Source organism: Oncorhynchus masou, chromosome 19 (genome assembly GCF_036934945.1).
Source record: "Oncorhynchus masou masou isolate Uvic2021 chromosome 19, UVic_Omas_1.1, whole genome shotgun sequence".
Classification (NCBI taxonomy): domain Eukaryota; kingdom Metazoa; phylum Chordata; class Actinopteri; order Salmoniformes; family Salmonidae; genus Oncorhynchus; species Oncorhynchus masou.
Genome location: NC_088230.1, coordinates 31092879 through 31106874, shown reverse-complemented (window position 1 = coordinate 31106874; position 13996 = coordinate 31092879). Strand labels below are relative to the sequence as shown.

Genomic DNA, 13996 nt, shown 5'->3' with positions numbered 1-13996 from the left:
AGCAAAGCACCCCCACATCATAATGCTGCCACCCCCATGCTTCACGGTTGGGATGGTGTTCTTCTCCTTGCAAGTCTCCCCCTTTTTCCTCCAAACATACCGATGGTCATTATGGCCAAACAGTTATATTTTGTTTCATCAGACCAGAGGACATTTCTCCAAAAAGTACGATATTTTTACCCATGTGCAGTTGCAAACTGTAGTCTGGCTTTTTTATGGCGGTTTTGGAGCAGTGGCTTCTTCCTTTCTGATCAGCCTTTCAGGTTAGGTCGATATAGGACTTGTTTTACTGTGGATATACATACTTTTATACCTGTTTCCTCCAGAATCTTCACAAGGTCCTTTGCTCAAATTATGTCGATTAGCCTATCAGAATCTTCTAAAGCTATGACATAATTTTATGGAATTTTCCGAGCTGTTTAAAGGAACTGTGTGACTGTGGTCATTCCCCTCTTCAAAGGAGGAATCACTCTATACCCAAACTGCTACAGACCTATATCTATCCTACCCTGCCTTTCTAAGGTCTTCGAAAACCAAATTAACAAACAGATTACTGACCATTTCAAATCCCACCGTACCTTCGTCGCTATGCAATCTGGTTTCAGAGCTGGTCACGGGTGCACCTCATCCACGGTCAAGGTCCTAAACAATATCATAACTGCCATTGATAAGAGACATTTCTGTGCAGCCGTATTCATCAACCTGGCCAAGGCTTTCGACTCTGTCAATCACCACATTCTTATCGGCAGACTCAACTGCCTTGGTTTCTCAAATGATTGCCTCGCCTGGTTCACCAACTACCTCTCTGATTGAGTTCAGTGTGTCAAATCGGAGGGCCTGTTGTCCGGACCTCTGGCAGTCTCTATGGGGGTGCCACAGGGTTCAAATTTCAGGCCGACTCTTTTCTCTGGGTATATTAATGATGTCGCTCTAGCTGCTGGTGATTCTCTGATCCACCTCTACGCAGACGATACCATTCTGTATACATCTGGCCCTTCTTTGGACACTGTGTTAACAAACGAGCTTCAACGCCATACAACACTCCTTCTGTGACCCCCGCCTGCTTTTAAATGCTTGTAAGACTAAGTGCATGCTCTTCAACCGATTGCTGCCCACACCAGCCCGCCCGACTAGCATCACTACTCTGGAAAGTTCTGACCTAGAATATGTGGACAACTACAAATACCTAGGTGTCTGGTTAGACTGTAAACTCTCCTTCCAGACTCACATTAAGCATCTCTAATCCAAAATTAAATCTAGAATCTGAGTCCTATTTCGCAACAAAGCATCCTTCATTAATGCTGCCAAACAAACCCTCGTAAAACTGACCATCCTACCGATCCTCGACTTCGGCGATGTCATTTACAAAATAGCCTCCAACACTCTACTCAACAAATTGGATGCAGTCTATCACAATGCCATCCGTTTTGTCACCAAAGGCCCATATACTACCCACCACTGCGACCTGTAATCTCTTGTTGGCTGGCGATTGCTTCATACTCGTCGCCAAACCCACTGGCTCCAGGCCATTTACAAGTCTCTGCTAGGTAAATCCCAGCCTTATCTCAGCTCACTGGTCACCATAGCAGCACCCACCCGTAGCACGCGCTCCAGCAGGTATATGTCAATGGTCACCATAGCAGCACCCACCGTAGCACGCGCTCTAGCAGGTATATGTCACTGGTCATCCCCAAAGCCAATTCTTCCTTTTGCCGCCTTTCCTTCCAGTTCTCTACTGCCAATGACTGGAATAAACTGCAAAATTCACTTAAGCTGGAGACTCATATCTCCCTCACTAGCTTTAAGCACCAGCTGTCAGAGCAGCTCACAGATCATTGCACCTGTACATAGCCCATCTGTAAATAGCCCATCCAACTACCTCATCCCCATACTGTATTTATTTATTTATCGTGCTCCTTTGCACCCCAGTATCTCTACTTGCACATTCATCTTCTGCACATCTATCATTCCAGTGTTTAATTGCTATATTGTAATTACTTTGCCACCATGGCCTATTTATTGCCTTACCTCCCTTATCCTACCTCATTTACACTCACTGTATATAGACTTTTTATATTGTATTATTGACTGCATGTTTGTTTATTCCAGGTGTAACTCTGTGTTGTTGTTTGTGTTGCACTGCTTTGCTTTATCTTGGCCAGGTCGCAGTTGTAAATGACAACTTGTTCTCAACTAGCCTACCTGGTTAAATAAAGGTTAAATAAAGGTTAAATAAAATAAAAAAGTGTATGTAATCTTCTGACCCACTGGAATTGTGAGACAGTGAATTAGAAGTGAAATAATATGTCTGTAAACAATTGTTGGAAAACTTACTTGTGTCATGCACAAAGTAGATGTCCTAACCGACTTGCCAAAACTATAGTTTGTTTACAAGAAATTTGTGGAGGGGTTGAAAAACAAGTTTAATGACTCCAATTTAAGCGTATGTAAACTTCCCGACTTCAACTGTATACCAAGTCCATAAAGGTTATGTATTTATATCAAATCAAAACTGGAATTTGTATTCAAAACAAAGGTTGTAAAAGTATGCTAGACATTCATAGAATAAATAATACCTAGTTTGATGTTTCTGTGACAAACGGTGAATTAGTTATTGATTTATACAGCTTTAAATTGCATTTGATAGATTGTATGTATTTCTATCAAATCAAAACTGAAATTTGTATTCAAAACAAATGTTGGAAAAGTATGCTGTACATTTATATAATAAATCATATCTAGTTTGATGATTCTATGACAAACGGTGAATTAGTTACTGATTTCTACATTTGTAAATGTTTTTTGGCGAATGTCTGTTGAATATCTGTTGAATGTCCGAATGTGTGAATATAAAACCAACTTTACCTCGGTCTTTATGAGAACGAGCTGATCCAGTAGTCTAAAGCCAATAGTTACTCAAGAATATTATTATAGTCACCAATAAGATAGTGACTATAATAATTAGCTTGCACCGCAAATGTGTCATCGGCTATGTATAGGTTAGTCAGAGAAGACTCACGGGCGAGTTACATGGCGACATCAGCATTCCAAAAATACTGGAAGTTGTGGCGAGCTCGGGCTGTGACTGTAAAAGAGATCAATGAGATAAGAGGAGAGGAATTCCTGTTTCAGTGAGTGCTTGTGGGTAACGATGTTCTGGGTTGTTCAGAGGACTGAATGTATGTGACTGGTGAAGACACCGAATAGAAGTTCTCGGTGAACCCGTTTCAATGAAGAAACTTGACATTTACAGCGACCAAATACACGAGTCATGCTTGTGGAGTTCAGGAGCTTGAGACAGACACCACGATTTGGAACAGCGCGCCGAACCTGGGATCTGGATGAGTCCGTTTTAAGTGGGAGATTCTGTCGGCAATTTGAGTAGGAAGACGCTCTTTAATGTCGAATAATATGCAGCGAAAACTGACAAATTATTAATCAATTTATACTGTCACAACAACGCTTGTTCAGCCAACCAGCAGCAAAATAGCGAGCGCTGCCCTACGGTGTTAAAGGGACACCGCAGGTATTGACCAAGTTGTTGTCGTGCCATTGTCGGACCTGGATTGACTAAATTGCCATCATGTCGTCCGGAGCGGAGAAGAGGCTGGAGACCCGGCTGAAAAAGTTGGAATCGCTGATCAGAGACCCGAAGTCGGCGTTAAACTTGGAGAGTTTACTGGTAAGTTTTTAACAACAGGACAACACAACTGTCAAGAGAGAGGAGCAGCATGAATTTACAGTAGCTGATCAGTCAAACGTCCAACTAATCTATTAGATGATGGTAGTCATTTTTCCTCTATCTTGGCTATTCAGGGATTTTGCCCCCAGGGTTAATTCACTCTTATAACATCCTGTGGGTGTGTAAAGCACGTGTCAATAATTTAGTCCAATACAGTACACTACCGTCACATGGAAGGACAAATGTTTTGCTATCATCCTATACAACTATAGTGATTTAGATTGAACAGAGCCTGAAGCAATAAGGTTCCCATCATCTTGCTCTCCCCTCATACTAGAGGGAAGATGGCACTTCGTTGCATCAGGTGTATGGGACACAGATCTGAAAATCTGGCTCCAAGAGTTGGCCTATTTGCTAAGTCAACCTGTAGTAGGCTCAAGTGTTAAAATAAGTACAAGAGGTGAGCAACAACCCGTGTTTGTCTCCCTGACAGCTAGCAACCTCCTCTGCTTGGACAAGCCCCTTGTGACCACCTGGCTGGCGGCCATTTTAGAACTTGACCTATCAAGGAATGAACTGCAGATCTCTCAGAAAGCAACCTTGTGTTGGATGCAGCTCATTGTTAGCTGATGTCAGGGGATATGGGAGTCACTAGGTGTTTGTTCTAGCATGTTATCAGTGCATTCATTTGACTTCACCTCAGCACACACCCCTTAGCCTCAGGCAGTGGCCTAATGCCCTGAATCTATGGTATTTCCAGGGTTTTGGATCATAAAAAAAAACATGCTTAGTAGGTGTCTATAACATCTCGACTATAATTTACTTATAATACAGTCAGGCATTTTAATTTTTTGGTGGCACACTTAATTTGCTAACCAATGAAGCGCTTTAAAATAATTCACAGAAAAATGTCTAGACTGGATGGACATGCTTTTCTAGATGAACATGTACTCACTATCCATTCCCCTCATTCCATGTCTATTTCAGTTCACAGATGTGATGCTTTAACTTGAGGAAACGGTTTAGGATTACACCTCAGTTTTGGATTCAACAAGTCAAATCAGTAGACCTACACACTCTTATAATCTCTTTCAATCCCTCCCCCATAACTCCCATGAGCGGATTTAACAGGTTTGGAATAAACAGATTATGTGTAGGCAGATTGTTAGGCATATTGGGTCATTATGAGGTTAAGGAAGAAACAGATTAGCTAGCTAACTCCATAGTCCGACTGTCTCAAATCTGGGCCTGTATGTGTCTGAGTAGGACTGATTTAGGATCAGTTTTGCCTTTTCAATCACAATGAATAAGACCTGATCCTAGATCAGCACTTCTACATAGTCCCCAGAGGATCTACTCTTGAGTGTTTGGTTGTAAGAAAAAGTGTCATGTGCTCCACACAGACATTGATAACAAACCCATACTTTATCTACATCAGCATACTGCAAGTAAAGGGATTGGCAGGTTGTTGTGGTACACCCAGCACATATGATGATATAGACTATGACCTTAGTAGCTACACAATAATGGAAGCTACTAGACAGTATATCAGAGGAAGCTATTGAATGGATATGCCTATAAATCTTCTTCCATTTTTAAAAGGGACACGTCATGATTTTGGCAATGAAGCCATTTTATCTACTTGCTCAGAGTCAGATGAACTCCTGGATACAATTTTTATGTTTCTGTGTGCAGTTTGAAGGAAGTTGCTAACTAGCATTAGCGCAATGGCTGGAAGTTGATTGTAACAGCGAGCATGCTTAAGGGAAAGGGGGATACCTAGTCAGTTGTCCAACTGAATGTATTCAACTGAAATGTGTCTTCCTCATTTAACCCAACCCCTCTGAATCAATGAGGTGCTAAGTGGTAGCATGCTAGGTATCCACTATAGGTTTCAATCATTGTGTATCTGCTGATGATGGAGATGTGGAGAAGAAACCACATTAGGCTATTTTAGAGTGAGGCAACCTAATGGTCTTTTGTGAAAATGACGACACATCCAAAAGTACCTGCTTAAGGGAATAATTGTGTTGTTATTTTGGGTTGTTATGAGTCACTGTGAGAGGAAGGCCCATTGAAACCCTCACAATAGACCAATAGTGTGAGCTCACTAGATTGTAATCTAGGACTGTCATGGATCCAAATATGGGCATTATATTTTACACTATCGGCTCGTTGCTATTCCAGCTATGCTAAGCCTCTCTTATTCAACCATTCCTAAATTGTTTTTTTTTACAATGATAATACATGTTTATTGTGATCAATTAATCAATTATCCCTCAATCCACCTGACTTAGTTAAAGGAATAGTTTGGAATTTTGGCAATTAAGCCAATGCTTGCTGATCCCTTAGACTTTGTCATTGTTTGGGGTCCAGCATGCCTCATTGTTAGCCCTACAGAACTGGGTCCTGTTCAGTAAGGCACAGCATAGCAAAACATTTCACGCAACACTAAAATCTTTGTTCTTATTGGACAAGTTCAGATAGCAGTACATCTGTTTCATTCTTTATCAAAACATTTTCACCCAACTAGCCTAAACACTAACCTGTTTTTGTTTCATCCAGTGCCCTCATATCACTAAGGTTACCCAACTGATAGCTTACCACTCTTGTGATTTTAAAAAGATATTTAGAAATCGCCCCAGAAACTACCTTCAACTGCCTTCTAACAGCACGCAGAGACCTATACATTGTATCCATGAGTTCATCTGACTGCCAAAATCTTAAACTATCCCTTTAAATCACCAGAGTGTTAGGCTATCAGCTGATTCAATTTAGTGATATGAGGGCACTGGATGATACCAAAACAGGCTAGTGTCTACATTAGTTGGCTGACAACGTTTTGTTGAAAAGTGAAACTGGGATGTACTGCTATCTGAACTTGTCCAATAAGACCGCAAAATGTTTTGCTAATGTTTTGCTATCCTGTGCCTTACTGAACAAGTCTCTGTAGAAGGCCTAAAAATGAGTCATGCTGGCCCCTGCTGCAGAGCACCACACCTCAGGAAGCTGAAAGCACATCCTGGCATTGAGCATGGAGATAAACCCACCCTGACCACACAGTACTATTTCCTGTTTGTTTACGATTGTTTTGGTGTAGTCGCTGGCACTCATCGTTTGTGAGGGAAAACAAGCAGGAATACACGTTTCAATGAGACATGTGTCTCCTGAGTAAGTTTACCAGTCCGCTTGTCCCTGTATTTGTTTTATATATTCATCTTACATTCAGTCAAAATGTACAGACAGGCCTGGAAGGAGGTTTGAGAGGGAGATGTGATAAAACTCGCGATAAAGCTTTAAGGGTCAAATCCTAAAGCATGAAACGCACAGAGAATCTGACTGCCGATAGGTACTACCACAGAGAATCTGACTGCCGATAGGTACTACCACAGAGAATCTGACTGCCGATAGGTACTACCACAGAGACCTTCCCTTCTCTTGCTAGAACAAAAGACGTACCTGCTGCGTACCGACGAACCTGACCTTTCTACTTTTAGAATCGCAATGCTCCGCAGTGGCCGACAACCTGACTTTGAGCCAATCAGAGAGCACTTCAACCTCCACGTGGGGGAGCTGACAAGAAAATTGAAGAGGGCACTTTTTCCGGTCTAAACCACCCACCTTTTCATCAGAATTATAAAACTATAAAGCTACATAATACATAATACATTTTACATATAGCTAAGGAGTTTTGTGCTCAAATATTTTTCTGTTTGTTAGCTTTGATAATGTGCCCTAGCTTATTAGTTAGCTAGCTAACACTAGCTTGTTAACATGCAGTCACACAGACTTTATATGAAACAAATAGGGTGCATCTTTTTTTATTTATTTTTTTCACCTTTATTTAACCAGGTAGGCAAGTTGAGAACAAGTTCTCATTTACAATTGCGGCCTGGCCAAGATAAAGCAAAGCAGTTCGACACATACAACAACACAGAGTTACACATGGAGTAAAACAAAACATACAGTCAATAATACAGTATAAACAAGTCTATATACGATGTGAGCAAATGAGGTGAGATAAGGGAGGTAAAGGCAAAAAAAGGCCATGGTGGCAAAGTAAATACAATATAGCAAGTAAAACACTGGAATGGTAGATTTGCAATGGAAGAAAGTGCAAAGTAGAAATACAAATAATGGGGTGCAAAGGAGCAAAATAAACAAATTAATTACAGTAGGGAAAGAGGTAGTTGTTTGGGCTAAATTATAGGTGGGCTATGTACAGGTGCAGTAATCTGTGAGCTGCTCTGACAGTTGGTGCTTAAAGCTAGTGAGGGAGATAAGTGTTTCCAGTTTCAGAGATTTTTGTAGTTCGTTCCAGTCATTGGCAGCAGAGAACTGGAAGGAGAGGCGGCCAAAGAAAGAATTGGTTTTGGGGGTGACTAGAGAGATATACCTGCTGGAGCGTGTGCTACAGGTGGGAGATGCTATGGTGACCAGCGAGCTGAGATAAGGGGGGACTTTACCTAGCAGGGTCTTGTAGATGACATGGAGCCAGTGGGCTTGGCGACGATATATAATATACACACACACTGTGCAAATGGCATGAGGTGGTAAGGCAATAAATAGGCCAAAGTAATTACAATGTATCAGATTCACTCTGGAGTGATAGATGAGCAGAGGATGTACAAGTAGTGATAATGGTGTGCAAAATAGCAGAAAAGTAAATTTAAAAACAGGTTGATGAAGACTGCTGCACAGTACTGTCTTTTATCGATGGCGGCTATGATATTGTTTAGTACCTTGAGCGTGGCTGAGGTGCACCCATGACCAGCTCGGAAACCGGATTGCACAGCGGAGAAGGTACCGTGGGATTCGAGATGGTCAGTGATCTGTTTATTAACTTGGCTTTCAAAGACTTTAGAGAGGCAGGGCAAGATGGATATAGGTGTATTACAGTTTGGGTTCAGAGTGTCACCCCTTTTTGAAGAGGGGGATGACCGCAGCAGCTTTCCAATCTTTAGGGATCTCGGACGTTACGAAAGAGAGGTTGAACAGACTGGTAATAGGGGTTGCAACAATGTCTGCGGATAATCTTAGAAATAGCGGGTCCAGATTGTCTAACCCAGCTGATTTGTACGGGTCTTTCAGAACATCTGCTATATGGATTTGGGTGAAGGAGAAGCTGGGGGGCTCGGGCAAGTAGCTGCGGGGGGTGTGTAGCTGTTGGCCGGGGTAGCCAGGAGGAAAGCATGGCCAGCCATAGAGAAATGCTTATTGAAATCTTTGATTATCATGGATTTATCGATGGGGACTGTGTTACCTAGCCTCAGTGCAGTGGGCAGCTGGGAGGAGGTGCTCTTGTTGTCCATGGACTTTACTGTGTCCCAAAACGTTTTGGAGTTAGAGCTACAGGATGCAAATTTCAGTTTGAAAAAGCTAGCCTTTGCTTTCCTGACTGACTGCGTGTATTGATTCCTGACTTCCCTGAACAGTTGCATATCGCGGGGTCTATTCGATGCTATTTCTTTATTTAACCAGGTAAGCTAGTTGAGAACAAGTTCTCATTTGCAACTGCGACCTGGCCAAGATAAAGCATAGCAGTTCGACACATACAACACAGGGTTACACATGAAATGAACAAAACATATAGTCAATAATACAGTAGAAAAAAAGAAAACAAAGTCTATATACAGTGAGTGCAAATTAGGTCAAATAAGGGAGTTAAGGCAATAAATAGGCCATGGTGGCGAAGTAATTACAATATGGCAATTAAACACTGGAATGGTAGATGTGCAAAAGATGGATGTGCAAGTAGAGATACTGTGGCGAAATAAATAAATACAGTATGGGGATGAGGTAGATAGGTGGGCTGTATACAGATGGGCTATGAACAGGTGCAGTGATCTGTGATCTGCTCTGACAGCTGGTTCTTAAAGCTAGTGACGGAGATCTATTGCAGTCTGCCACAGGATGTTTTTGTGCTGGTCAAGGGAAGTCAGGTCTGGAGTGAACCAAGGGCTATATTTGTTCTCAGTTCTACATTTTTTGAAAGGGGCATGCTTATTTAAGGTGGTAAGGAAATTACTTTTAAAGAATGACCAGGCATCCTCTACTGTGTGCTAAAGCAGTGAGTAAAACAAACTTAGGGAGGAGGCTTCTGATGTTAACATGCATGAAACCAAGACTTTTTTTCATTTACAGAAGTCAACAAATGAGAGTGCCTGGGGACACGCAGGGCCTGGGTTAACCCCCACATCTCCAGAGGAACAGAGGAGGAGTAGGATGAGGATACGGCTAAAGACTATCAAGACTGGTCATCTAGTGCGTTGGGGACAGAGAATAAAAGGAGCAGATATCTAGGCGTGGTAGAATAGATTCTGGGCATAATATGCAGACAGGGGTATGGTGGGGTGCGGGTACAGTGGAGGTAAGCCCAGGCACTGAGTGATGATAAGAGAGGTTGCATCTCTGGACGTGCTGGTTATACTGGGTGAGGTCACCGCATGTGTGAGAGGTGGAACAAAGGAGGAATTTGAGGCATGTAGAGTGGGACTAGGGGCGCCACTGTAAACTTAAACAATGATAACTATCCTAAACAACAGTATAGAAGGCATATTGACATTTGAGAGAGACATAAAGCGAGGCATAAAGAAATCACAGGTGTTGATTGCTAAGACAACAACGGGTAAGACAAAAGCAGCTAATCAGCTAAGAAAACAACAGGTAAAATGGCGATAAATGGGCAGAGGATTGGTTAACTACACACAAGGCCTGAGTTCGGGGCCGACAGATAAACAACGTGGAGTACCGTGATATGAACAGTCCAGCAGGCATCAGCTATGTAGCCAAGTGATCATAGGGTCCAGTGAACAGCAATAGATGGAACAGGGAAGCTGCGGGGTAGTCGTTGCTACGCTAGCACGAGGGAGACACGGCGTCTAAAGTTCGCAGGCCGGGGTAAGTAGAAGCGTCTGCGCCGACGCTGGGAACAGTGGATGGAATTACGTCTGCGGACCAGTCGTGGTGGTTAGGCGGGGTGCCGTGGCGACGAAGGGACCGGGCCAGATGGCGGAAGAGGTATTGTAGTTGTAGGAATTTAGTTTGCTAGCTGGGAGATGTGCCTGGCTCAGGGCTAGCTTCGGGGCTGGGTCACTTGGTAGCAGCTGGTGAGCTGTGATAATCAGGAGTAATGGTCCAGGGTTTACGGAAGGAATACGGCGTTGTAGTGGAGAAAACAGTCCGAGGAAACAGTCCGATGCTGGCAGGTATTATCCAGGCTAAAAAACGTCTGGTGCCTGTGCAGAGGGTAAAGGACGCTAACAATGACTAAATAGCTAGTAGCTAATTAGATGCTTAGCTTCTGATGGTTAGCAACTGATGGAGGTTTTGGCTATAAGGTCTAAAAACAAAATAGCGGATCCGTGTCACATTGAGTGAGGCGGGTTACCGGGAGGTATATTTAATTTTAAAATGTAAAAGAGATTGAAAAATAAATTGAAATGTATACAAAAAAGATAAGAAAATACAAAAAGTAAAGAGAGGACGATGCCATATTGGAATTGCTGTATTGGAATATAGCTGTGGCCATCTGGCTTGTATCAACAAGGAATTTCTACAACGGTAGCAACTTTAGCACAGTTACAGTAACTAGTAGGGCTGCAGGATTTGGACAAAATATCTAATTGTGATATTTGGGGGGGGGGGGGGGGCAATTTATGGATTGCAATTTTTAAAAACACTTCCTTCATTTTGTTATAGTGTTGGGATGGCGACTTGGGAGAAATATCTGCAAGATGGAATCGTGTATCTCCTGTCAGCTTGTTTATCGTCTTCTTGAAGCTGACTGTGTAGATAGGAGCCATGTCTTTGGTTCTGCTATAGGTATAGCTTCTGATTTATACAGTGCCTTGCGAAAGTATTCGGCCCCCTTGAACTTTGCGACCTTTTGCCACATTTCAGGCTTCAAACATAAAGATATAAAACTGTATGTGTCTGTGGCATGTTTTATATTCAAATGATTGAATACATTTGTAGTGTCGTCGCCACAACTCCGAGGCACTTTTTGCACAACACCTGCATTTGGTCGCTTTGCCTATCGCCAAAATACTGCCATACTCAGTAACAGTGTGTGGGTGAGATCACCAGGGAAGCCAAGCCAGGTGGAAAAAATACATATTACAACCTATGTGTTGTGATAATTGCGTTGTTTGCTCTATAACCTGTTAGTTCAATCATGTGTTACAGCAAACAGTTACATGACCAACAGCATGGCCAAGCAAGTTAATGTTTCTGACATTTTTGGACCACAAAACAACTATTAAGTTACCACAAGTCATAAAGAAAACAAGCACTGACTACATTATCCAACACCATTTCAACTTCAACATCATCTAGTCAACTATGCTTAGTCTAATACAGTAACAACTAAAAGATAACAAATGATTTAGTCCAATCAAAGTAAGCTGAATATGATGTGGAATAATACATTTTAAACTTCCATCCTTTCAGGCCAGGGGCACAATGTATGAATTCATGTTTGGATCAGAATTGCTGTTATAATCATTGGCCAGTACAGAGAATGAAGTAAAACCACAAGACAAAATCACTATCTCCATCCATGACTAGTTTAGGAAAGAGATGATTTTAGCAAGATGGCTGGCCACCGGAGGACAACAACACAACAATTCAATTTTTTTTTTTTACCTTAATTTTACTAGGCAAGTCAGTTAAGAACAAATTCTTATTTTCAATGACGGCCTAGGAACAGTGGGTTAACTGCCTGTTCAGGGGCAGAACGACAGATTTGTACCTTGTCAGCTCAGGGGTTTGAACTTGCAACCTTCTGGCTACTAGTCCAACACTCTAACCACTAGGCTACCCTGACATTTGTCTTCTGATGTGATTTGTGTGAAGCCAAATCCAAACTGGCTTCCCTTCCCTTGTGCCAGACTGTTCATAGCAGTGTTCACTCAGTTTAGGCACGCTACGGGGGGTAACAATGTCATACTCTTTTTGACCAGACCGCATCAGATAGATGGGCTACACATATTGAGGCAGAGGGGCGCTCTTTCGTTCGCTAGGATGCTTTCTCCGGTGAGATACATTCAGTCTTGCGATTTATGGGACATTTAATAAACCCAGAGAGATAAAAGGTAAATCATTTTGTATGTTTTTTTCCTTGGTACATTTTTTGGGGAAGCCTGGCTCACTTTAGCATCCATGAATACATGCCACTGGCCATACCACTGTAGATGCAGCCTTCTTTGGCACTATATCAACGGTCTTGTTAGCACCAGCAGCACTCATGTTTCTGACAAGCACTCTGTGGTATAGCCGTTCTCTCCTCACCAGCATCTAACTGCGCACTCTTAGCGGGGACACTTGTAATGGGACAGCATGCCATGCAGAGAGTGAGAGAAACCAATTGTGATTGGTCAGCATCCTCTGCATGTAGAGAGGGAATGATGGGGTCTAGTGTATCGCGTTGGAGGAGGTACCGTAGTCTAGTTTTTGTTGTATTAACAGAGTGTGTAAAAAAGGAGAATCACAGCCTACAGGAACAGGCTCTCCGACCACCAAGCAACCGACTGACAAGCATTGTCAAACACCACCTTCTGGTTTGGAGTATTTTAACTGAGTGGCTGACGAATTCAAGGTCATTGCTGTGTGACTATGAGATTGGCTGCCGAAACTGTTCAGAGTTGCTAAGTAGCCAACTGTTTGACAGTCCTACTGGTGTGTCTGAGCCATTTGATGAGGACTCTGGATGTAGATTTAGCATTCGTCACTATTATAAATAGAATACATGCAGTCAATGACAAAATGTATTCCGTCACAGACCCACACAGCTGCTAAAATTAAACGGACCCTGAGCTCCTAGAAATGCTGGGTCAAGTCAGAGAACTGTTCAATAAACCATTATAGCCTCTGAGCCCCGGGTCTATTTCCACACACCCGGCCTGCACCAGGGGACATCGCTCTCGCTCCCTTTTTCTTTTTCTCTCTCTCACTCTATCTTTAGCTCTCGCTCTTCAGCGCTCTCTCTCTCTAGCTCTCTCTCTTTAGCTCTCTCTTGCTCTTTAGCGCTCTCTCTCTATAGCTCTCTCTAGCGCTCTCTCTAGCGCTCTCTCTATAGCTCTCTCGCTCTAGCGCTCTCTCTCTAGCGCTCTCTCTCTAGCGCTCTCTCTAGCGCTCTCTAGCGCTCTCTCTAGCGCTCTCTAGCGCTCTCTCTAGCGCTCTCTGTGTAGCTCTCTCTATATATAGCTCTCTCTCTCTTGAGCTCTCTCTCTTTAGCTCTCTCTCTTTAGCTCTCTCTCTCTCGAGCTCTCTCTTTAGCTCTCTCTCGAGCTCTCTTAGCTCTCTCTCGAGCTC

General features: G+C 42.7%; 1 protein-coding gene across 5 annotated transcripts in view; it reads left to right on the top strand.

Annotated features, from left to right (window-relative positions):
• Positions 1-2989: 2989 nt before the first annotated feature.
• Positions 2990-13996, top strand: part of LOC135506171 (rho-associated protein kinase 2-like) — a 64833-nt gene continuing 53826 nt past the window's right edge. Inside the window, exons 1-2 of one of the 5 annotated variants that reach the window (XR_010450344.1) lie at positions 2992-3682; positions 9827-9946. Coding sequence is in view for 2 of the 5 variants with exons in the window: in XM_064925649.1 (XP_064781721.1) it covers positions 3584-3682; positions 9827-9946 (219 nt within the window). In the remaining 3 variants the exon portion in view is untranslated. Of the gene's footprint in view, positions 3683-9826; positions 9947-13996 lie in introns of all 5 variants that reach the window. The other 4 variants (XM_064925649.1, XM_064925650.1, XR_010450345.1 and 1 more) reach the window with 4 other exon arrangements.